At 38.5% G+C, this 22,972-nt stretch overlaps 1 protein-coding gene and 1 long non-coding RNA gene across 3 annotated transcripts in view; both read right to left on the bottom strand.

The window, feature by feature from the left end:
* The window catches only part of LOC117905353 (protein DECREASED SIZE EXCLUSION LIMIT 1), a 57,331-nt gene that overhangs the window by 2,538 nt on the left and 31,821 nt on the right, over window positions 1-22,972 (bottom strand). For both annotated transcript variants that reach the window (XM_034818266.1, XM_034818267.1), the window contains exons 11-12: window positions 22,377-22,483; window positions 21,911-21,974 (exon numbers count right to left, since the gene is read on the bottom strand). In XM_034818266.1, the coding sequence (XP_034674157.1) occupies window positions 21,911-21,974; window positions 22,377-22,483 (171 nt within the window). The remainder of the gene's footprint in view (window positions 1-21,910; window positions 21,975-22,376; window positions 22,484-22,972) is intronic.
* LOC117905354 lies at window positions 18,931-20,049 on the bottom strand. Its single transcript, XR_004649727.1, has 2 exons — window positions 19,440-20,049; window positions 18,931-19,161 (listed from the first exon to the last, which is right to left on the bottom strand). It is a non-coding gene; the product is annotated as an uncharacterized LOC117905354 (long non-coding RNA).

Here is a 22,972-nt window from a genome sequence, read left to right as displayed (position 1 = left end):
CCTCTCAAAGAAAAGCTCTATGAATCTTTTCAAGTCTCAAAAATGCACCAACCTATGAATAACTGGCTGAGACATGACATAAATTGGCATGCTGGACTACATACTCTTTAGCAATGTAAGGCTACCACCCTTCTACAGGTACCGAAACTTCTACAAAGGAAGCATTCTGTGGAACCTCTTTGCAACCACATCCCCAGCCTGTGAATACTTAAATGGGGCTCTCAAAGGGAGGCCTAAGTAAAAGGCAGGAAGCTAACCCATCCAATGCCCCAAAAGGATCTGAGATCCTCCACATTGGCACCCCTCTTACAGGGACTAATTGACTCTTATCCAGATTAATTGTCATACTTGAAGCAGCTTCAAACCAGAAAAGAATCCCACCTCGATACATCAGTTGATCCAAAAAAGCATCACAGCAGAGAAGGGAGTCCTCTTCAGAGATAACATGGGAAGACCTCCCCTCCTTCCCACATTGAGACCAGAAAACAAACCTCCACTGCCATTCCCAAGAAACAACTAAGCATCTCCATCACCAAAACAATATAGATAGGGGGAGAGGGGGTCTCCATGCCTCAATTCCCTCAAGATTTGAAAAGAATCTAGTAGGCCCATTCACTAACACAGAGAACCTCACAGTTGAGATGCACCACTTAATCTAATCAGTCCACTTGAACCCAAACCTCATTTTATCTAACACTGATACTAAGAATTTCCAATGGACATGCTCATAGGCTTTCTCCATCTCTTGCAAACCGCTTTACCTCTCGAGTCTACAACCTCAACTCTATGGCCACAATGGCAGTTAGCACCACATGAAAGATTCATCTGCCCTACATATAGGCATTCAAGGAATCAGAAGTCACCTTCACCACCACTTATTAGTCTATTAGCCAACACCATTGCTAGAAGTTTATACAAGCTCCATAGGGACTAGTAGTGTTGGAGAGAAATAGATCATTTGTAACAAATATGCATTGATTGTGTAATCACCATGTGGCCTATGTACACATCTTTTATTTTAAGATGGGTAGGAAGTTTGAGATTGGCCTATTTTGAGCCTTTGGGTTTGTTGGCTTCGACAATGCCCAAATCAGCATGGTATTTTCATGGTCTGCCAATTTAGATTTAGAAAGAACATTCTTCATTGACAGATATAACTTACATGAATGTTGCCATTCGAAATGGTTAACACTTCAACACTCCAAAAGCACAAGAAATTGCCATGTATGCCATATGCAGTTATCAAGCGTGAAAATTCTATTGCACTCAATTGCTAACTCACTTCTTGTACATATGCCTAACACTTGTAAAGGAAGTTATGATTAGTTCATAACCACCTTGTTTAGGAAACTAGTTTCATATCCCCAAATGCACACTAGATTTATGTCTTGGCATATGTACCAAGCTATCTAACCACTTTTCCATCAAGACAACCATAAATAATTTGTCTCGATGGTGTGCAAGAGCTGCAAAATCTCTTTAGACCATCTTCTCCTTCATTACATCTCTTCAATTTTTATGTAACAAAATTACGATAAATTTGTCCTCCCGAGATGTATTTCAATGTATCATTTTAATATTGTATTTTGTTAAGAAAGAATACTTTCAAAATTGTTTTTTTTTAAGGCAAATCATCGATATATTCCTTATATAGACAATGTCTAACAAAAGTGTGCATTAAAGTATACACAGTGTATACAAGGGCACCAAAAGATCACAACAAGGTGAGGGAGACACAAAAAACAACGCTCACCCACTAAATAAAGTTTGACCAATCAATAAAGCTCATCATGGACAAAAAGCCTATAATACACGAATACATTAATTTTAGCCAAAATACATGTGTTGACACGATTGATAAGGGTGCAAGTGTGAAATCCATATCGGATATGCTTATGTTGCATCAGATACGACTAACTAGCTCATGACTACTTTATCTTCTTTTTTTTTTTAAAAAAAAAGTTTAATTATACTTATATTATAGATACAACTACTTCGTTCTTATCTTTCTCTTTTCTTTTCTTTTTTTCAAATTATATATATCAGATAATAATATAAAATAAATTGTTATTTAAAAATAAAGAATTTTTAAGTTAGAAATTGAATTAATTTCTAACTCTTGTAATTGAAGAAGTGTTTTATCTTTTTATTACCAATTAATATCATATAAATTTAAAGATAAATATAATAATTAATAGCATTAAAAAACTAAAGATAAATATCAAATTAATATCTTAAAAAATCTAAAGATGAATGATAATAATTAATATATGAAGAAATATGACATAAAATATGAATTCTCTTCATTTACTAAAAAAAAAAGGAATTACACCAAAAATATATATAGGAAGCGGCTGCAACAAATCTGCCATTATTCAAGGGATGTACCCACTCACCTAATGAAGAAATCTCTCTATTAATCTAGGAAAAATAAATTAGAGATGAGATTGGGTGATAGATTGCCAAATCTTCTTATTATGGTACACAAAAAAAAAAAAAAAAAAAAAAAAAAAAAAAAAAAAAACTTAACTAAAATAACACAGCAGTTGTAAAGCACCAAGAAATCAAGACTAATTAAGAGTTGAATTTCCACACTCTCCCTCAAGTTGGGTTATAGATGTTAATCATACCTAGCTTGGAACTTAGGTCTTCAAAATTAGTCCTAGGAAAAGCATTGATGAGAATATTTGCTATTTGAAGACCTATTGGAGTGTCGATCAGATTTATTGTTCATTCCTCTATCTTTTCTTTGATGAAGTGATGGTCAATCTCCACATGTTTTGTTCTATCGTGATGAATAGGGTTCTTAGCAATGCTTATTGCGGCTTGATTGTCACAAGACATCTTCATGGACTTTTCAATGGGAATTCTCAATTCTACTAGCAACCTTTTCAGCCATATTCCTTCACATATATTGTGAGCCATGGCTCTAAACTCAACTTTTGTACTACTACATGCTACAACTGATTTTTTCTTGCTCCACCAAGAAACTAGATTTCCCCATACATAGGTACAATACCTCGAGGTCGATCTTTGATTTGTTATTGAACCAACCCAATCAGCATCAGAGAAGATTTCAATGTCATAGCTCGATGTCTTTTTGAAATATAGACCCTTGCCTAGTGTCATCTTGAGGTATTGTTGGATCCCAAACACTGCATTCATGTGCTCCTCGGTTGGGTTGTTCATGAACTAGCTCACCACACCAATGGAAAAACCAATGTCAAGTCTTGTGTGTGAGAGGTAAACGAGTTTTCCCACAAGTCTTTGATATCTCCCTTTGTCTATAGGAGCACTTCCTTCCATTGTTCCTAACTTATTCGTATGGTCCATAGGAGTATCAGCAAGCTTGCACTTGAGCATCTCTGTTTCCTTTAGCAAGTCTAGGACATACTTACGTTGAGACACAAAAATACCCTTCCTTGACCAAGCAACTTCTATGCCAAGAAAGTATTTAAGATTTCCCAAGTCTTTGATTTCAAACTCCTTAGCTAGACAACTCTTGAGTTTATACATTTCCTCCTCATAGTCCCCCATTTAGGATGACATCGTCAACATATACAATGAAAATGGTTGCCTTTCCCTTAGGTGAATGTTTGACAAATAGAGTATGGTCGGCCTGACATTAAGAATAACTATAGGTCTTTATTGCTTTTATAAACTTGTCAAACCAAGCTCGCAAGGATTGCTTGAGACCATATAATGACTTTCTAAGCTTGCAAACTTTATTAACATTTGCTTATGTCCCAAAACCCGGAGGTGTTTCCATGTAGACTTCTTCTTCCAAGTCGCCATTTAGAAAGACATTTTTGACATCTAGCTGATGAAGAGGCCAATCTAAGTTGGCTGCTAATGATAACAAAACTCAGATTGTGTTGAGTTGGGCAACTACGGCAAAAGTTTCCTAGTACTCAATTCCATAGGACTAAGTGAACCCCTTCACAACCAACCAAGCTTTGAACCTATCCATACTTTCATCTGCCTTATGTTTTATAGTGAAAATCCATTTGCATCTAACTGGATTTCTTCCGTTAGGTATTTCTGAGATTTCCCATATTCCATTCTTCTCTAAAGCCTGAATTTCTCTGAATAGCAGTCCTCCATTCTGGTAGTTTGAGAGCTTCTTGTATGTTGTTGGGAATTTGTATGTCGGTAAGATTGGTAACAAAAGCCCGAAAAGCTAGGTGACAGTCCTTTATAGGAGACAAATTGTAGATTGGGTACTTTGTACAGGATATAACTCCTTTTCTCAAGGCAATGGGCCTATCAAGATCATTGTTAGAAAGCTCATTATGGACAAATTCAGAACTAGTGTTACCTGAAGGAACTTCAATTGATTTTGAACTCATTTCAAGCTCCTGGACTTGTTGAGGAGGTGTTCATAGCTTTATTCCTTCTTAAGTCTTTGTTTTTCTTGAATGGACAATGAACTCACTGTTTTCTGCAAGTCGTGTGAAACTTAGATGTTGTGGAGGACTCGGAGGATCTGAGAAGGTGTTTAGAGGTTCAACTTGATGACTAGGAAGACTAGTTTGAAGGCTAGGAGAAGCATGTGACTCTAGTGGTTCAAATTGAGGACTGAAAGATGTGTGAATGTTTTGTGGCTTAGTGGTTTCACTCTCCCAAAACTGGTATTCCCAATTTAGAACTCACCCCCTGAATAACAGTTTTGGGGTAGTAAGGTTGATGTTCAAAAAATATCACATCCATGGAGTTATAGAACTTTTTGGTGATTGGAAAGTAACATTTATACCCCTTTTGATTTGGAGAGTACCCAAGGAATATGCACTTGATCAACCTTGGATCTAGTTTGCTTCGGTGGTGTTGTTGAATATGAACAAACACAAAGCATTTGAACAATCTAGTGGGAATAGTAGAGATGATCTGAGTACTAGGGTATGGATTGAGAAGGACTTGGCAAGGTATTTGAAATTTTAAGACTTGAGAAGGAATCCTATTAATGAGATAAGTTGTTGTAAGTATAGCCTCACCTCATAATATTTTGGAACATGAGTGGACAACATAAGTAATCTAGCAACGTCTAGGAGATGTCTATTTTCTCTCTCCGCAACTCCATTTTGTTGGGAAGTTTCAACACATGAACTTTGATGCACTATGCCCTCAGTTAATAGATAAGTACCAATGACAAATTCAAAGTACTCTATGGCATTGTCAGTTCTCAAAACTTGTATTTTGGCTTGAAATTGGGTATGAATCATGTTAAAATTTTTGAAAATCTTACCTACTTCGGATTTTTCCTTCATGAGGAATATCCAAGTAATTTTGGTGTGATCATCCACAAAAGATACAAACCATCTAGTACTTGTAACATTATCAACCCTAGAGGGTCTCCAAACATCACTATGAATAATGGTGATTTATATGATTGATTTGGATAAGAATTGCAAACATGTTTGGAAAATTGACAAATCTCACACCGAAAACACTTAAGAGCATTTATTATTGAATAATGAAGGAAAAAGTTTTCCAAGATGCAGGAAGATCATCTTTCCTGAAATTCATAATAGTTTGGGAAGAATTTAGTAATATAATTTAGTTCTCGAGTGAGTTTGCTAATAGATAGCAGGTTGCAATCCAAATTTGTAACCAAAAGTACAAAGTTAAGAGTTAGATCCTTTGAAATCATAACTGAACTTGTACCAGCCACCTTTGAGAGAGATCCATCAACAATTCAGACACTAAAATTCTTGTAACATGGGTTGTACTTACGAAAAATAGCAACATCTCCAGTCATGTGATCCGATGCTCCCAAGTCCACAATCCATGGACTCAATCTCTCTTTTTACTTTTAAGGCACTTAGAAAATTACCTTCTGTGCAGGGGATCCAGCTCCAATAATGGAGGTGACGGGACTTTGTTGTGACTAATTGAACACCTTTTGTAAGATTTCCATTTGTTCTTTACTAAAAGGACTTGGTTCAGTTGGTGTAGAATTCTCATTGACTGAGGCCAGATTGTAGTGGCTTTCTTTGTCATTTGAAGGTCGTGTTGGCTTCCAATATATCAGTTTGTTGTGAATTTTCCAGCAAGTCTCCTTGGTGTGACCAAGTTTTTGACAGTGGTCACACCATGGTCTTCCTTTCCTTTGTTTGTTATCATTAAAGTGATATTGAAGTCCTCCAGCAGCAAAGGTAGGCTTTTATATCTTTGGAGTGGTGTTTTGGGATCCCATCATTATTTTCTTTCTGTTTCCTTCTCTATGAACTTCTAAGATGGCTTCTCAAATGTTGGGAAGAGGCTTCCTTTCCAATACTCTTCCTCGTACTTCATCAAGATTCTTATTGAGTCCCAACTTAAATATTCTTTTTCTTTTCAATGATCTTCTTATACTTGATCCCATCTTCTGGACAATCCCAATCGTGTTCTTTGAACATGTCCAACTGTTGCCAACACCGAGTTAAAGTATTGGGTGACTGATAAATCTTCTTGGTGCAGGTCATGAAGAATGCTTTCTATCTCGAACAACTTCAACGTGTTTTCATTGTTTGAATAGGTCTCCTTAGTTGCATCCCATATCTACTTCCCTATTACATAGAGTAGAAAATTTTCTCCTATATCATTGTTCATAGAGTTGATTAACCATGACATTACAATGTTCTTCTTTGATTTCCACACTCTAAATCTCAGATCTCCCTTCTTTGGTGGTGTTGCAACTCCGGGAAGATAATCATCCTTCCCTTTTCTGCAAATAAACATCATTACAGATTGAGACCACTGAAGTAAGTTATGCCCATTCAGTTTGTGACCTGTAAGGAGGAGAACAGAGCCATCTGATCCTCCATTGTTGCTTGGAATGACAACTTCCTGATTAGTGACTTCGAAGGTTGAGCTTTGCCTCTTGATAGCCATCCCGTACTTTGTCATTTGAGGAATTTAGGTTTCAGAGGGTACTCTGATACCGTGAAATATGAGAGAAAATATGAATTCACTTCATTTATATTCAAAAAAGAAGGAATTACACCGAAGATATATATAAAGGCAGAGGTTGCAACAGATCTTCCATTATTCAAGGGATGTGCCCACTCACCTAATGGAGGAAATCTCTCCACTAAACTAGGAAAAATAAATCAGAGATGAGATTGGGTAATAGACTGCCAAATCTTCTTATTATGGTACACAAAAAAGACTTAACTAAAATAACACATAGCAGCTGTAAAACACCAAGAAATCAGGACTAATTAAGAGTTGAATTTCCTTAATATAAAAAATCAAAATTTTTGCAAGATAAGATGGTTGGGTAGAGGATGCGTGGGAATAGAGTAGGGAAGGGGGTGGTTGGAATACCCACTTTTTTATGCAGTTCAATGATTGGGAACTTGTGAAAGTGAAGACTTTCTCATGGAATCGCATTACTTGTCAATTAGAAGGAAAGGGGAGGAAAAATTGAGTTTGAATGAAACCAATGTGACAATTTCTCAATTAGATCTCTATATGCATCTTTAACCAAGGGAGATAGAGAACCCTTCTTGGCAAGCATAGAGTGGAGTATGTGGACACCTACAAAGGTAGGTTTCTTTGCTTGGGAAGCAACTTAGATAAAATTCTAACGCTTGTCAACTCAAAAGGAGGGGATAAATTTTGCCAAATAGGTTTCTTTTTGTGCAAAGGTGAGGAGGAAACAACAGATCACTTGCCACTTCACTGTTCCAAAGCTAGAATATTGTGGCAACTGATATTCTCTCTCTTCAGAGTGGTTTAGGTGACACACTCTTCTGTGAAAGGGAACCTTTTGGGGTGGCATAAAGTCTGGAGGGTCGCTCCATTGTACTTGTTTTAGACTTTTTGGAGGAAAAGGAACATAAGGTCATTTAATAACATTGAACAGTCAAACCAAGCAATCAAATTTGAATTTATGTATACTTTTGTATTGGGTTAGGGTGTACATAAAGAACCAATCGATATCTACGATATATCTTGTAGATTGATTTAGCTTCAAGTGAGTAGAGGGTATTTTTTTGTTTAACCTCTTCTTACTTAGATTCAACATATATTGTTTACATTGTATGCACTTTGGTATTGCCCCTCTTAGGTGCTCTTAATACTAAATCTCATTTGCCTATAAAAAAATAAAAAATTAAATATGAATCACATTTTATCAACATTTAGTACATTTGAAAACTTTTATTATAAAATTGATATAAATTTTCAAAGTTTTAAACTAATCATATTTTACTAATAATATGATATAATATTTTTTCAACGTCTTATCAAAATAAAAGGCTTATAATAAATAGGTTATTTATGTAAAATTAGTTGCAACATTAAAGTAAAATAACACTTAGCATCTTATTAAAATAGAAAACATATTTTCTAACTGCAATTAACCATTTAATATTGTAGGCAACTTATCTTATTGTGCTTATGATAGCGTTAGTTCATTTTTATTAATGTCATATACTAGGATTAAAATATCATGTATTGGTGGGCACTGAAATGATATATCCCATGGATATATTGGCGGTCAATGCGGGTCAACGTGAGGCCTTCAACATAGTCAAAGCTAAAGATTGAGCTATTTTTTTGCTGCCGTTAAAGGGGATTCAAACCCCCAACAAAAGGTTCAGCCAACACTTGTACTCTCCACTAGGGCAAGTTTGCCCTTTGATAGATAATGTGCACCAAATATATATATATATATTAAACGTTATCATATAAATAAAACATTAAAATAATATTTTAAAGAACAATTTATAATTAAATGAAAACATTTCATTTAATTGATTAGCAAAAATATAAAAATTATCATGATAATTTTCTTCATAGTGTTTTTAATATCATTGATATATTAATTAAATATTAAAAAAGTATACATTTATCATCATTTATTTTATAACATTTAATACAATTGAATTAAATATATTATAATTTTAATATTAAATATATTTTTAAATTAAACATACAATATTATTATCAAAAATGATAAATTATATCATATATATTTACATTTTTATAAATTTTGATCAATTTAAGCCCATCGATATTTTGTGTCAAAATATCTACCGATATATTTTTAATATATCCGTAAAATCGAAGTACCGATATATCCATAATTACCGATATTTTCATCCTTGATCGTATCCAAGTACCTATACTCATAGTTGATATTCTTTTCAATCAAATCCTAGTGTCCTAGGATTTTGAAACGCAAAGGATTTGACATATAGACACATACCTACACTAGACACCTATACCTGAGCCCTTGTAACATAGCAAAGAGTAATCTCTTCTATAAATTCTGACCCACTCTAAAAAATTATTCATAAATGATTGTTTGATTGTTTGATCCATTTTTTTAGCATTTTGAAACACATTTTTTTTCCTTCCATATGGTCCATAATACGCATAAAGGAGCAACTCTCCAAGCTTTCTTCCTCTTTTTCCTAACTAGTGATTTGTGTCATCTTAGGAGAACATTCTTTACTGAGGAGTGTTACTCGTTCTATTCCAAATAGAGCATAAATCAATAGCCGCTAGATGATTGCTTTTGAGTAGTAAAGGAGGGTGTAGTCAATTGTTTCTTATTCTCCTTTGCATATTTAGCATATACTCGGAAATGTTTATCCCCTTCTTTTCAGTCAATCCAGCGTAAATATCCTCCCACACATAAATTCTCAAGCAAAAAAGTTGACTCTTGACAAGACCCAAGGGTTCTAAACAACACTGAGAAGCAAGGCCTCCGTTCTTCCATTGGACAAAGAAGAGAAAAGAAATTTAACTAAAAGAATACCATCCTTCGAGTTTGCCAAGCTATTTTATCCTCTTCATCTCAATCAATTTTTTGTGCTTGCAATCTCCTAAAGAAAGCTTCCATCCTATCTAGCTCCCAATCATGGATCCATCTTGAAAAATGAGGATTCCAAACACTGCCTTCCCCTTCCTGCTAAGTCACCACACCACTTATCCTTCTAAAATTTTACTATCTCCCATTGCCTACACCTTAAAACTAGTTTTACTATTAAAGTCTCCCATCCACTTCTAATTGCCTTTTTATATTCCCACTCTATACCTTTCCTTAGCTACTCTAATGCACCATCCTCCCTCTTCCTCCCCATATTTCCCTGTAATCACCTTCTTTCAAAGGAGTCCTTCCCAAAAGGAAATCTCTAACACCATTTACTTGGAAAAGCTTTGTTGAGAATGGATAGATTTCTAATGCCCAAAACTCCCTCCCTCTTGCCTATGCAAACTATCAACCAATTTACTACATGAGGCTTATTCTCCATCGCATATCCCCCCTAAAAGAAATCTCTTTGGATTTTTTCCAACCTTAAGCTCGCCTTTCTTGGGATGACAAATAGTGACATGAAGTAAATTGGCAAGTTACAAAAGAGTACTTTTGATTAGAGTTAGCTCTCCTTTTTTTGATAAGTACCATTTAATCAATACAAAAAAGCAAGCCATAGAAATGCACCATTTAATCCACCTTATTCACTTGAAACCAAAGCCCATTTTCTTAAGATTGCCAACAAAACACCTCAATTGATATGATCACATGATTTCTTAATATTCCATTCACATATAATCCCACTTTCCACACTCTTCAATTTGAAATCAATTACTTCATTTGCTATGAGAATAGCATCCAAGATTTGTCAACTCCCCACAAAAGCATGTGGAGTTGAAACCACTTTACCCACACCTTCTTTAGTTTATTAGCTAGAACCTATGCAAGAAGCTTGTATAGTCCCCCCACCAAACTAATAAGTCTAGAAACCTTTAAATCTTCTACACCCCTTCTTTTGGAACTAGCACTATGAAAGTGGCATTTAGCTTCTTCTAAAAGAGCCTAGCTCAAAGAAGTCCACCAAAAAAGTCATTACCTCACTTTTCACAAAATCTCAACTAAACTACCAAAAAGCAATGAAGAAGACATCCGACCAAGGGTTTTATCTCCAAACAAACTTGAGTTATTGATTTTGTACCAAGTGTGTGCTTTTACGGTTAGTTTTGTAGTTGTTATGTAGCTTGCATATTTATAGTATCTTCATATACATTAAGTATGTCACTTTACTAATAAAATAAGACCTTATAATAAAGTGAAGAATTTCTGAATTCCTTTTTTGATCCTTTAGGTACACACCATACACATATATATACACAACTGACTGAATAAGAAAAAATCAATCTACCTTGATTCTCTCCTAAAATTAGGAAACTGAATCATCCTAAATGATCTCTCCTTCTTTATTCCTAAAATACTTTCTTAAATTAAAAAACCCTAACTTTGAATGCCAAATTTCAACACTCCCCCTCAAGCTGGAGAATATATATCATATAATCCCAGCTTGCAAGTTAAGTCTTCAAAGTTAGGCCTAGGTAAAGCTTTGGTGAGGATGTCTGCGGTTTGGTGCTTGGTAGGAACATAGTTCAATCTAACCGTCTCACTAGTCACCTTCTCTGTGATGAAGTGTCTGTCAATCTCAACGTGCTTGGTCCTGTCATGATGCACGGGGTTCTTTGCTATGCTTATAGCTGCCTGATTATCACACATCATCAGAATTGGAGATGAACTCGTTTGCCCCAGTTCACTAAGAACCCTTTTTATCCAAATCCCTTCACAGATTCCCTGTGCAAGAGCTCTGTACTCAGCTTCTGCACTACTTCTGGCTACAACTAATTGCTTCTTACTCCTCCAGGTAACAAGATTTCCCCAGACAAAAGAACAATATCCAGAAGTGGACCGCCTGTCAATGATGTTTCCTGCCCAATCCGCATCTGAGTATACTTCAGTGTCACGGTTCTCTATCTTTCTGAAGAATAGACCTTTCCCTGGTGTCATTTTTAAATATCTAAGAATCCTGTAGACTGCTTCCATGTGTTCCTCAGTGGGGCTGTGCATGAATTGACTTACAGCACTCACTGCAAAGCCAATATCTGGCCGAGTGTGTGAGAGATAAATCAAGCGCCCGACGAGCCGCTGATATCTCCCCCTATCTACCGGTGTACTTTCTTTCTCGATACCAAGTTTCTTCTGACTATCCATAGGAGTATCAATTGGTTTGCATCCAAGCATACCGGTCTCCTTAAGAAGATCGAGTACGTATTTTCTTTGAGAGACTACAATTCCCTTCCTTGATCTAGCCACTTCCATACCAAGGAAATATTTCAAATTTCCAAGGTCTTTAACTTCAAACTCCTCTGACAAATACTTCTTCAAATTCTGTAATTCCTCCATATCATTCCCAGATAGAATAATATCATCAACATAGACTATCAATATGGCCATTTTCCCGGCATGAGACTTCTTGACAAATAGAGTATGATCAGCCTGACCTTGTTTGTAGCCCAGCTTCAGGACTGCTTTTGTGAATCTATCAAACCAGGCTCGGGGAGATTGTTTAAGGCCGTACAAGGATTTTTGGAGTTTGCAAACCTGATTCTTTGTCATACTTCCTTCGAAACCAGGTGGTATTTCCATGTAGACTTCCTCTTCTAGGTCACCATTTAGAAACGCATTTTTTATGTCCAGTTGTTGCAAGCACCAATCTTGATTGACAGCCAATGAGAGAAGAATCCTGATAGTGTTCAGTTTTGCAACAGGAGCAAAAGTCTCCTGATAGTCTATCCCATAGGATTGTGTAAACCCTCTAGCTACCAAACGAGCCTTGAATCTCTCGACTGATCCATCTGCTTTGTATTTTATGGTGAAAATCCACTTGCACCCCACGGGCCTCTTCCCAACCGGCAAATCTGTGATAGTCCACGTCCCATTCTTCTCAAGTGCATCAATCTCATCTTGTACTGCCTTCTTCCATTCTGAAATTTTTAATGCCTCTTGTATTGTGTTGGGAACCTGAGTATCATCAAGAGAAGTAGCAAATGCTCTGTAAGATGGTGATAGCCCTTCATATGTAACATAATTCCCAATTGGGTGATCTGTACATCTCCTAACACCCTTCCTCAATGCAATCGGCAGAGTAGAATCATCAATGCTGGGAATTAACACCTCTCCAACCCTATCCTCACCTATGTTCTCTTCAGGAAGACTTGAATTGGAGTCAATATATTGGCCACATGTTGACTGTGATCCGTGCTCTAATTCCTGTCTTTTCCTCCTCCTGATGTAAACTTGTAAGTTCTCATTAGCAAGTTGTGGGGCTATAGGTTGAATAGGCATGGGAGACTGGATAGTCACAAGAGATGGCTGGACTGATGACGGTATGGGTGTGGACAACTCAGTGGGCGCGAATTGAAAAGGATTTGGTGACTCTGAGTGAAAAGAAGGTACACCCTCAAGAAGAGACTCCCAAACTTGATGTTCATTCATGCTCTCCCCCTGAACATGAGATTTGGGATAGAAGAAGACATGTTCAAAGAAAGAGACGTCCATGGTGGTGTAAAATCTTTTGTTGGTTGGAGAATAGCATTTGTACCCTTTTTGGGTTGGAGAATACCCTAGGAAAATGCACTTATTCGCTCGAGGAGCAAATTTGCTACGATTTTGAGGATACACATGAACGAATGCCGTGCAACCAAATACTTTGAGTGGTAAATCAGAAGAGGCTGCACGGGTGTGAGGAAATTGTTTTAAGAAAAGTTGACGTGGGGATTGAAAAGTAAGCACTCTGGATGGCATACAGTTAATCAAATAAGTAGCTGTGAGAATAGCTTCCCCCCAGAAATAGTTTGGAACATTAGAGGAAAACATAAGGCACCGGGCAACCTCCAAGAGATGTCTATTCTTGCGTTCAGCCACCCCATTTTGTTGTGGGGTGTCAACGCAAGAACTTATGTGGATAATGCCGTGATTTTGAAGATAAGTACTGAGACTACTAGTAAAGTATTCCTTTGCATTATCTGACTTGAGGACTCGAATTTTGGAATTGAATTGATTTTGAACCATAAGATGGAAGGTTTGAAAAATGTGCCCGACCTCTGACTTTTCTTTCATAAGGAAAACCCATGTTACCCGTGTATGATCATCAACGAATGTCACAAACCATCGAGTGCCAGAAATATTTTTTATCCGGGAGGGACCCCACACATCACTATGTACTAGAGAGAAAACAGTCGAAGGTTTGTATGGGATTTGAGGATAGACTGTTCGAGTATGCTTTGCAAACTGACAAATTTCACAGTGATAAGATGCTGGATTTTTATTGATAAATAATTTGGGAAACAATTTTGCAAGGTAAACAAAGCTAGGATGACCAAGGCGATAGTGTAACATTATAATCTCACTATCTTTATTGACCTTAGAATTTGACACAGAATTGAAAGACTCTAACATACTCTGAGACTGTACGCAACTTGCTTGAGAGACTTGGTTTGAGAATTGGCCATATGAGAGGAGGTAGAGCCCGGAACACAGTTCAGCACTGCCAATCATCTTCCCCGATTTCAAGTCCTGAAAAACACACAAGTTTGGATAAAATTTAGTAACACATTGGAGATCACGGGCCAATTTGCTAATGGACAAAAGATTACAATCCAAGTTTGGAACATGGAGAACAGAGTCAAGATATAAGTCTTTAGTAAGTTTTATAGAACCTGTCCCAGCAATTTTTGACTTTGAACCATCAGCAATATGGACGGATGAATGACCATTACTTGGCTTGTAATTTTGAAGAATGGTAGCATCTCCTGTCATGTGATCAAAAGCACCTGTGTCCACTATCCACGACTTCATTCCTCCTCGATTAGCAGTGAAGGCTACACCGGTAGTACTGTCACTGCCAACTTGGCTTAATAGTTTCTGTAGCATCTCCATCTGCTCTTTGTTGAATGAACTCGGCTCGGGAACAGATGTGCTCTCAGAGTTGGCAGCCATGTGTGCTCTGCCATCTCTGTCAGACCGTGGCTTTGGTTTCCAATCAGCCGGTTTGCCATGAAGCTTCCAGCAAGTCTCCTTATAATGGCCTGGTTTCTTACAATAATCACACCAAGGCCTATCCCGTTTCTGACGATCTCCACCACTACTATTAAATGACCGAGTCGCAAGGGCAGAGGCATCCAATGTTGGGGCAGGTTGCTCTTTGGATCCCATCATCACTTTCTTTCTACTTTCTTCACGCCTAACCTCTGAAAAAGCCTCCCTGAGACTTGGCAGGGGTTTAATGCCCATGATTCGGCCTCTAACATCATCCAATTCCCTGTTTAGTCCTAGGAAAAACTTGAACAGTCTCTTTTGTTCCACAATTTTCCTGTATGTTGCTGCATCATCAGGACATTTCCATGAGTGAGTCTCGAATAAGTCAAGGTGCTGCCAATACCTTGTGAGTGTGTTGTAATACTGAGTAACTGTCTGCTCTCCTTGGCGGAAGTCATGTAGGGCTGATTCAACCTGAAAAAGTTCTGAAATATTTTCAGAACTTGAGTAAGTTTCTTTGGCTGCATCCCATATGTCCTTTGCAGTCCTAAACAGCAAGAAATTTTCACCTATGTCATTATTCATGGAATTGATAAGCCATGACATGATCATGCTGTTTTCAATCTTCCACTTCCTGAAACCCGGTTCTGTAGTTTCTGGCATGACTGCTTCTCCAGTGAGGTACTCATCCTTTCCTTTACCGCAAATGAACAGCAACACAGATTGTGACCACTGTAAGTAGTTATGGCCATTTAATTTGTGTCCTGTGATGAGAATAGGAGAGGAATCACTACCACCAAGGTTTGGAATTTCAGATCTGCCTCCTAATTCTGGTGACGTGACGCTGGATACTTGTGATGATGCCATTCCGTATTTCGTCATGGACCGGAAAGGTAGAAGAACACTTCCCAAGGCACGTGCAGGGATTGGAGTTGAGAAAAAATAGCCGGAGGACGTCGGAAAAGCTGATCGGAGGGCTCGCGGAGGCAAAAAGACCCCAAAAGAGGCACGTGCAGAGCTTGGATGGCAGAAACAGGTACGTAGGGTGGCTGGTCGTGTCAAAATATTGTGTGAATGACCGAATACCTTGGCCTTGAGTTTTGTATATTATATATAGACTTTATAAGGATGCTTTACATGGAAAGCAAATAAAAAACAAATAAATTACAGCATGATTCTAGCCCTATACATGTAAACTATAATCTATCAAATAATATATGCTAACTGTACAGAATAATCAATGGAGAAATAAGGAAACATTGTGGGCTAAAATAAGGAAAGAAGGGTGGACTAAATTAAGGAAGGTGTGGACAGCAAGTGTGGGCTAAAATATGGAAGGTGTGGAGGGCTAAAATAAGGAAGGTGTGAAGGGCTAAAATAAGGAAGATGTGGACAACAAGTGTGGGCTAAAATATGGAAGGTGTGGAGGGCTAAAATAAGGAAGGTGTGGACAGCAAGGCTGTCCTTTGACAGCCCCCCTCAAATTGATGCAGGTTGATCAACAAGCATCAATTTGCTACTTAGCAAGCAATGTCGATGACGAGGGAGAGCCTTGGTGAAGATATCAGCTATTTGTAAGTCGGTGGAAATATGTGGAAGAGTGATAACACGAGCTTCAAAGGCTTCACGGATAGAGTGACAGTCCACTTCAATATGCTTTGTGCGCTCATGATAGACAGGATTGCCCGTGATCTGAATAGCGCTTGTATTATCGACATGTAGAGGTGTAGGATCGGTCTCAGAAAAATCTAACTCCGCAAGCAAACCTCGAAGCCAAATGATTTCAGAACAAACAAGAGACATCGCCCGGTACTCAGATTCTGTAGATGACTTAGAGACTCTGTCTTGCTTCTTACTTTTCCAAGATATCAATGCATCACCTAAGAACACACACCAACCAGTGATGGAGCGACGGGTATCCGCACAACCAGCCCAATCAGCATCACTATAAGCAGCAAGGCGAGTAGAATTGCCTGCAGGGAAGAACAAGCCACGAGTAGAAGTGCCTTGAACATAGCGTATGATCCTACGAACGGCAGCCAAATGAAGATGACGAGGAGTCTAAAGGAACTGGCTGACTTGCTGTACAGCAAAAGAAATGTCCGGTCTAGTAATGGTGAGATAAACAAGGCTACCCACCAACTTCCTGTATAAACTGGGATCAGCAAGTAAGTCGCCCTCCTCTTTGCGAAGCTTGACATTTAATTCCATGGGAGTATCAACAGAAGTAGCCCCTTGTAGACCAGCTGTAGCCACCAAGTCACTCGCATACTTATGTTGATTGAGGGAAATACCAGAGGGACTATGATGCACCTCAAGACCAAGAAAATATGTGAGAGACCCAAGATCTTTCATATGAAAGGACTCGGAGAGATGAGTTTTGAGCTGACCAAGTAAAGCAGAATCGGAACCAGTGATCACAATATCATCAACATAAACCAAAAGAACAACAATACCCATGTCTGATTTCCGAATAAACAAGGAAGTGTCATACTTGCTCTGCCTGAATGAAAATTGTAATAAAGTGGTGCGGAATTTATCAAACCAGGCTCTCGGAGCCTGTTTGAGACCATAAAGAGAGCGACGAAGCTTACACACATGTGAAGTCGGAGAGGGAAACAATCCCGGGGGTGGCTTCATATAAATACACTCTTTAAGATCCCCATGAAGAAAAGCATTTTTTACATCCATCTGATGTAGTGGCCAATCACTGGAAGCAGCAAGAGCTAGAATCGTACGAACAGTAGTCATTTTAGCCACAGGAGCAAAGGTCTCTTCATAATTGACACCATATTCCTGATTATTCCCAAGTGCAACAAGCCGAGCTTTGTAACGATCCAAACTTCCATCAGATCGGACCTTGACTGAGTAAACCCATTTGCAACCCAGAGGAACAATAGTGGGAGGACAGGGCTCAATGTCCCAAGTGTGATTGGCCTCTAGAGCGGCAATTTCTTCCTGCATAGCTTGTCGCCAACAATCATGCTTAGCAGCATGTGAGTAGCATGTGGGAATATCAAATTTGGACAATGCAGCAGTAAGGGCTAAAACAGAATTGCCAGAACTGGAAGAGGGAAATCCATACCTATTCGGAGGTACAGACACTCGAGAAGAGCGACGTACTGAAGGTGCTGCAACTGACTGCATCTGGAGCGTGGTAGGATCAGATATCGGGTGAGCCACTCAAAGAGACTGTGGGCGGGAGCGTCTCGTATACACAATACCTGGTTGAAAGCGAGAACTGACTGGATGAAGATCTGAGAACTGTTGCTCAAAGGAGGGAAGGACCACAATAGAAAAGGATGACACAGTAGAAGAGGATATAGGAAAGAAATGTTGATTTTCAAAGAAAATAACATTCCTAGAAATACGTGTACGATGTAATGTAGGATCATAGCAAACAAATCCCTTTTGACACATATTATATCCCAAGAAAGCACATCGAACAGATTGAGCAGATAATTTATGTCGCTCATGAGGAGGTAAATGAACAAAGCATACACAACCAAAAATACGAAGGTGATCATAACTAGGTTGCTTAGCAAATAAGCGGAAATAGGGAGACTCCATATGTAGGACTTGAGAAGGTAAACGATTAATCAAGTGAGTAGCAGTTTTTAGAGCCTCTACCCAAAACATGGATGGAACAGAAGATTCTAACAAGAGAGTACGTACCACATCTAAAAGATGACGATTTTTGCGTTCGGCAACTCCATTTTGTTGAGGAGTAGAGGGACATGAACGTTGATGAATAATACCCTTAGAAGCCAAGAATGCTTGAAACTCAGTAGACAAATACTCACCACCGGAATCTGTGCGTAATGTCTTAATAGAAGTAGAAAATTGATTGTCAACATACGCTAAAAACTCAGTGAAAGTACGAAAGACCTCAGATTTAGAGCGAAGAAAGTAGACCCAAGTAAATCTGCTATGATCATCAATGAAAGTCACATAATATTTAAATTTCTCATGTGAACTAACCGGGGAAGGTCCCCAAACATCACTATGGATAAGATCAAAGCAATGAGATGCTCTACTTGCATGCAAAGGGAAGGGAAGAGTTTACTTTTACCAAGTTTGCAAGAATCACACTCAAGAGATAAAGAATAACGATCCTTATTACCAGGTAAATCAGAGTTCAATACATGAGATAAGATTTGAGTATTGGGATGGCCTAAACGACGATGCCACACCATACTAAGATCTGAAACATTATTACAAGCAAAAGACTTAATAGAAGAAAGTGGAGAAAAATCTGGAACAGGTAAAAATAGTGGAAACAAGCGCCCCACTTTAGGTCCCTTTGCGATCGGCTTCCCCGTTACCTGGTCCTGCACAACACAACCATTACCAGAAAAATTAACAGCACAATTGTTATCAACTAATTGGCCAACAGAAATAAGATTCGTGGAAAGCTGAGGAGCAAGAAACACGTCAGTGAACTTAGAGGAGGCATCGCCGATAGCAGCTATGGGCAAAGAGCTGCCATTGGCAGTCTGAATGGAAGATTGACCAGCGTAGGGCCGAACATGACACAAAGCGGTGGGATTATTAGTCATGTGATTAGAGGCCCCCGAGTCCACGTACCAGAGTTTAGTAGAATTGTTACCTTGAAACCCCATTGCTGATAATGCTGAAATTAACATCTGTTGCACCATTTCTGGGGTGCAGGAGGTGCAGGAATAGAGCACGCAGCTGAAGGAGAGTCGTGTGTTGCAGAAGTTGCTACAGGAGGGATAATAACCGAAGTCTGAAATGCGTGGGCCTGACGATTCTGGAGGCGAATACGACATTCTTTGATAATGTGACCCTTCTTCTTACAATAAGAACAAAACTTCTTAGGGCAAGTGGCAGCAATATGCCCATATTCCTTGCAGCAAAAACACTGCAAGTTTTTAGAATGCATAGGTGGTCCGCGGCCTTGGGCAGCATAAGCTACAGTTGTCGTCCCGGAACTGCCATGAGATTGCTCCAAAATAGCTTGAGTACTAAGGCGTTGCTCTTCGCGAAGTAACTCACCAAAACAAATATCAAGAGAGGGAACAGGAGATCTATTCAGTAAAGAGGAGCGGACAGATTCATATTCCGGACGTAGTTTCATAAGAAACTGATCACGCCGGGTAGTCGCGTGAATAGTCTGAATAGTTGAAAGAGCAGCAATAGGAACATCCGCTGTGACCAAATCAGCATATTCATGCCAAAGAGTCAGAAATGCTGAGTAGTAGTTCTGGATGGAAAGACTACCATGTTGAAACGTGGCAATCGCATGTTCTAATTGAAAGCGACGAGCATCGTTATCCTGATGATAAACTTCTTCAAATAAGCCCACATAGATTGAGCAGAGCGATGGGGCCGCAAGTGGGTGACAATATGAGGCTCCACTGAACCAAGAAGCCAAGACATGATGCGTGCATCAAGCACAACCCATGAAGGAGAAGACCCAACATCCTGAGATTTGTCAAAAGTTGATGGTTTTCAACATCCGTGCCATCAATATGACCCCAAAGGTCTTTTCCCTTGAGAAAAAATTCAAATTGAAATGCCCAGGTAGAATAATTTATGCCTGTAAACTTAACACACAGAGGTGCGGAATCCATAGAAAATAAATAGACTTGACCGAAAAAAAAAATAGAACCCGAGACAAAAGGATGGACCAAAAAAAAATCCCAGAAGAAAACTGAACAACCACAGAAATACTGAGAAAAATGGTTGTGGTTGGGTGCAGCACGGATCAACACAGACTTGACCGAAAGATACGAGAGGCACCTCCGAAACCGAAAAGACAGAAAAGAATTTGAGGGAAGAAAAATTAGCAACCTTGCTCTGATACCATGTCAAAATATTGTGTGAATGACCGAATACCTTGGCCTTGAGTTTTGTATATTATATATAGACTTTACAAGGATGCTTTACATGGAAAGCAAATAAAAAACAAATAAATTACAGCATGATTCTAGCCCTATACATGTAAACTATAATCTATCAAATAATATATGCTAACTGTACAGAATAATCAATGGAGAAATAAGGAAACATTGTGGACTAAAATAAGGAAAGAAGGGTGGACTAAATTAAGGAAGGTGTGGACAGCAAGTGTGGGCTAAAATATGGAAGGTGTGGAGGGCTAAAATAAGGAAGGTGTGAAGGGCTAAAATAAGGAAGATGTGGACAACAAGTGTGGGCTAAAATATGGAAGGTGTGGAGGGCTAAAATAAGGAAGGTGTGGACAGCAAGGCTGTCCTTTGACAGGTCGGCATCAGGCGAGCTTGGAGTAGGAAGCGCGTCGCCGGAAAGTGGCTCACGCGCCCTCACGCGCCGGCGCGTGAGATGCAGTCGCCGGCCGGAAAAACGCGCGTGGGCGGCGCGTGGATGGTTTTCTGGCTCCGGTGTTTTTGGAAAAGTTGTAGATCTCCTCCAGACGCTCCTTGCGGTGTGAAAAAAACCGTCGCCGGAAAACTTCGCCGGAAAACTTCGCCGGCGGTGAATGTTTTTCTGACGATGATTCGACCGACCGGAAAGCGTTTTCTCCCTTGGCTCTGAGAACAGGGACTGATGACCGGAATGAGAGATGGTCGGATTGAGAAATGGCTAGAGAGATTTGGCCGGAATGAATGATGGCCTGAATACGAGGTGGCCAGAAGGGATTAGGGTTTCAGAAAACTGGCTCTGATACCATGAAGAATTTCTGAATTCCTTTTTTGATCCTTTAGGTACACACCATACACATATATATACACAACTGACTGAATAAGAAAAAATCAATCTACCTTGATTCTCTCCTAAAATTAGGAAACTGAATCATCCTAAATGATCTCTCCTTCTTTATTCCTAAAATACTTTCTTAAATTAAAAAACCCTAACTTTGAATGTCAAATTTCAACATAAAGAAAGGAAAAGGTTCCAAGCAAAATGATTGTTACCAAGTAAAAGTTAATATTTTCCTTCAAAAAATGCTTTCATTTCAAGCAGTATATAACACATAATGGCAAGCTTCTGTTGAGGCATGTATCTAGAAACAAGGTTTAAATACACCTAAAATAATAATCTCAACTCCAACAACCAAACAAAGAAAAGGTGTACCGTGGCACGATGATACTTTAATATTGCCAAAGCGCTTCCTTTACGATAATTAAATATCCTTATTCTGTCATCAGAGAGGAAAAAGGAAAGTATTAGAAGCCAAACTTCCATAAAAATTCATTCATACAAACTTTTTTCTCAACTACTGATATACGAAGACCACATTAAGTCAAAAGAGAGCACATCAAGAGGATCAAATATGAGAATTATCCTGGTTAAACAAAAATGCTAGTAAAAGTATAACATTTAATTACTCAACAAAATCAAGTATTTGATGAATTCTGGTGCTGCTAGGATATTTGCAGCATCTGATTCTCTTAGCATGATGTTAAGACATTTTCCTATGTAGTGTAGATAAAACCTGGATTACTTATACTGATGGATTAATGGGACAACTAATGTACTCCCATAAAACTTGAAAATGAAAAAGAAAACCTTTTTAAGTTCAAAAAATGCAAATACTAACCTATGGTCCCAGCCAGCAGTTGCAGCAATTTTGCCATCCGATCGAACTGAGGTGCCTGATATGCCAGGCCGCTCCAAACTAATTTCTTTCTTGACTACACACGAACCCTATGTCAAATATCAAACAAGATAAAAATAAATAAGGATAATAAAACGCTAAAATACCAAACCTCCATAAACATGACGTACACAGGCAACTGCATATGGAAAGAGAAAGGCAGCTTTGGTGTGATTTCATATTTCTAGCCAGTGAATCAATGAACACCAACTGGTGACTTCACATTCTCCGCAGGGATCACAGCCAAATAACATCTATTGGTACTAGATTGACTTAGCTGTCATCTATAGCCTGTAGGCCATTGCTCATGTATTTTTTGACAGGCCAATTGCCCAAGTCATATTCAGAAAGTCAATGTTTTCTTTAAATGCGAATTTTGTTTCTGCCCACCCAAAAGATGCATATTGATGCGTTGACACCATAACAAGGTTATGTAATTGCTGTCCTAAGCTTTAAACTTCAGGAAGGCAAATCCGAACATGATGAAAGCTAAAATCTTCCATTTTTAATCAATATAGATAAATTTGTTATGAGCCACT

This window comes from Vitis riparia, chromosome 18, assembly GCF_004353265.1.
Source record: "Vitis riparia cultivar Riparia Gloire de Montpellier isolate 1030 chromosome 18, EGFV_Vit.rip_1.0, whole genome shotgun sequence".
In the NCBI taxonomy this organism is placed as follows: Eukaryota; Viridiplantae; Streptophyta; class Magnoliopsida; order Vitales; family Vitaceae; genus Vitis; species Vitis riparia.
This window is presented reverse-complemented; position numbering and strand designations above follow the sequence as displayed.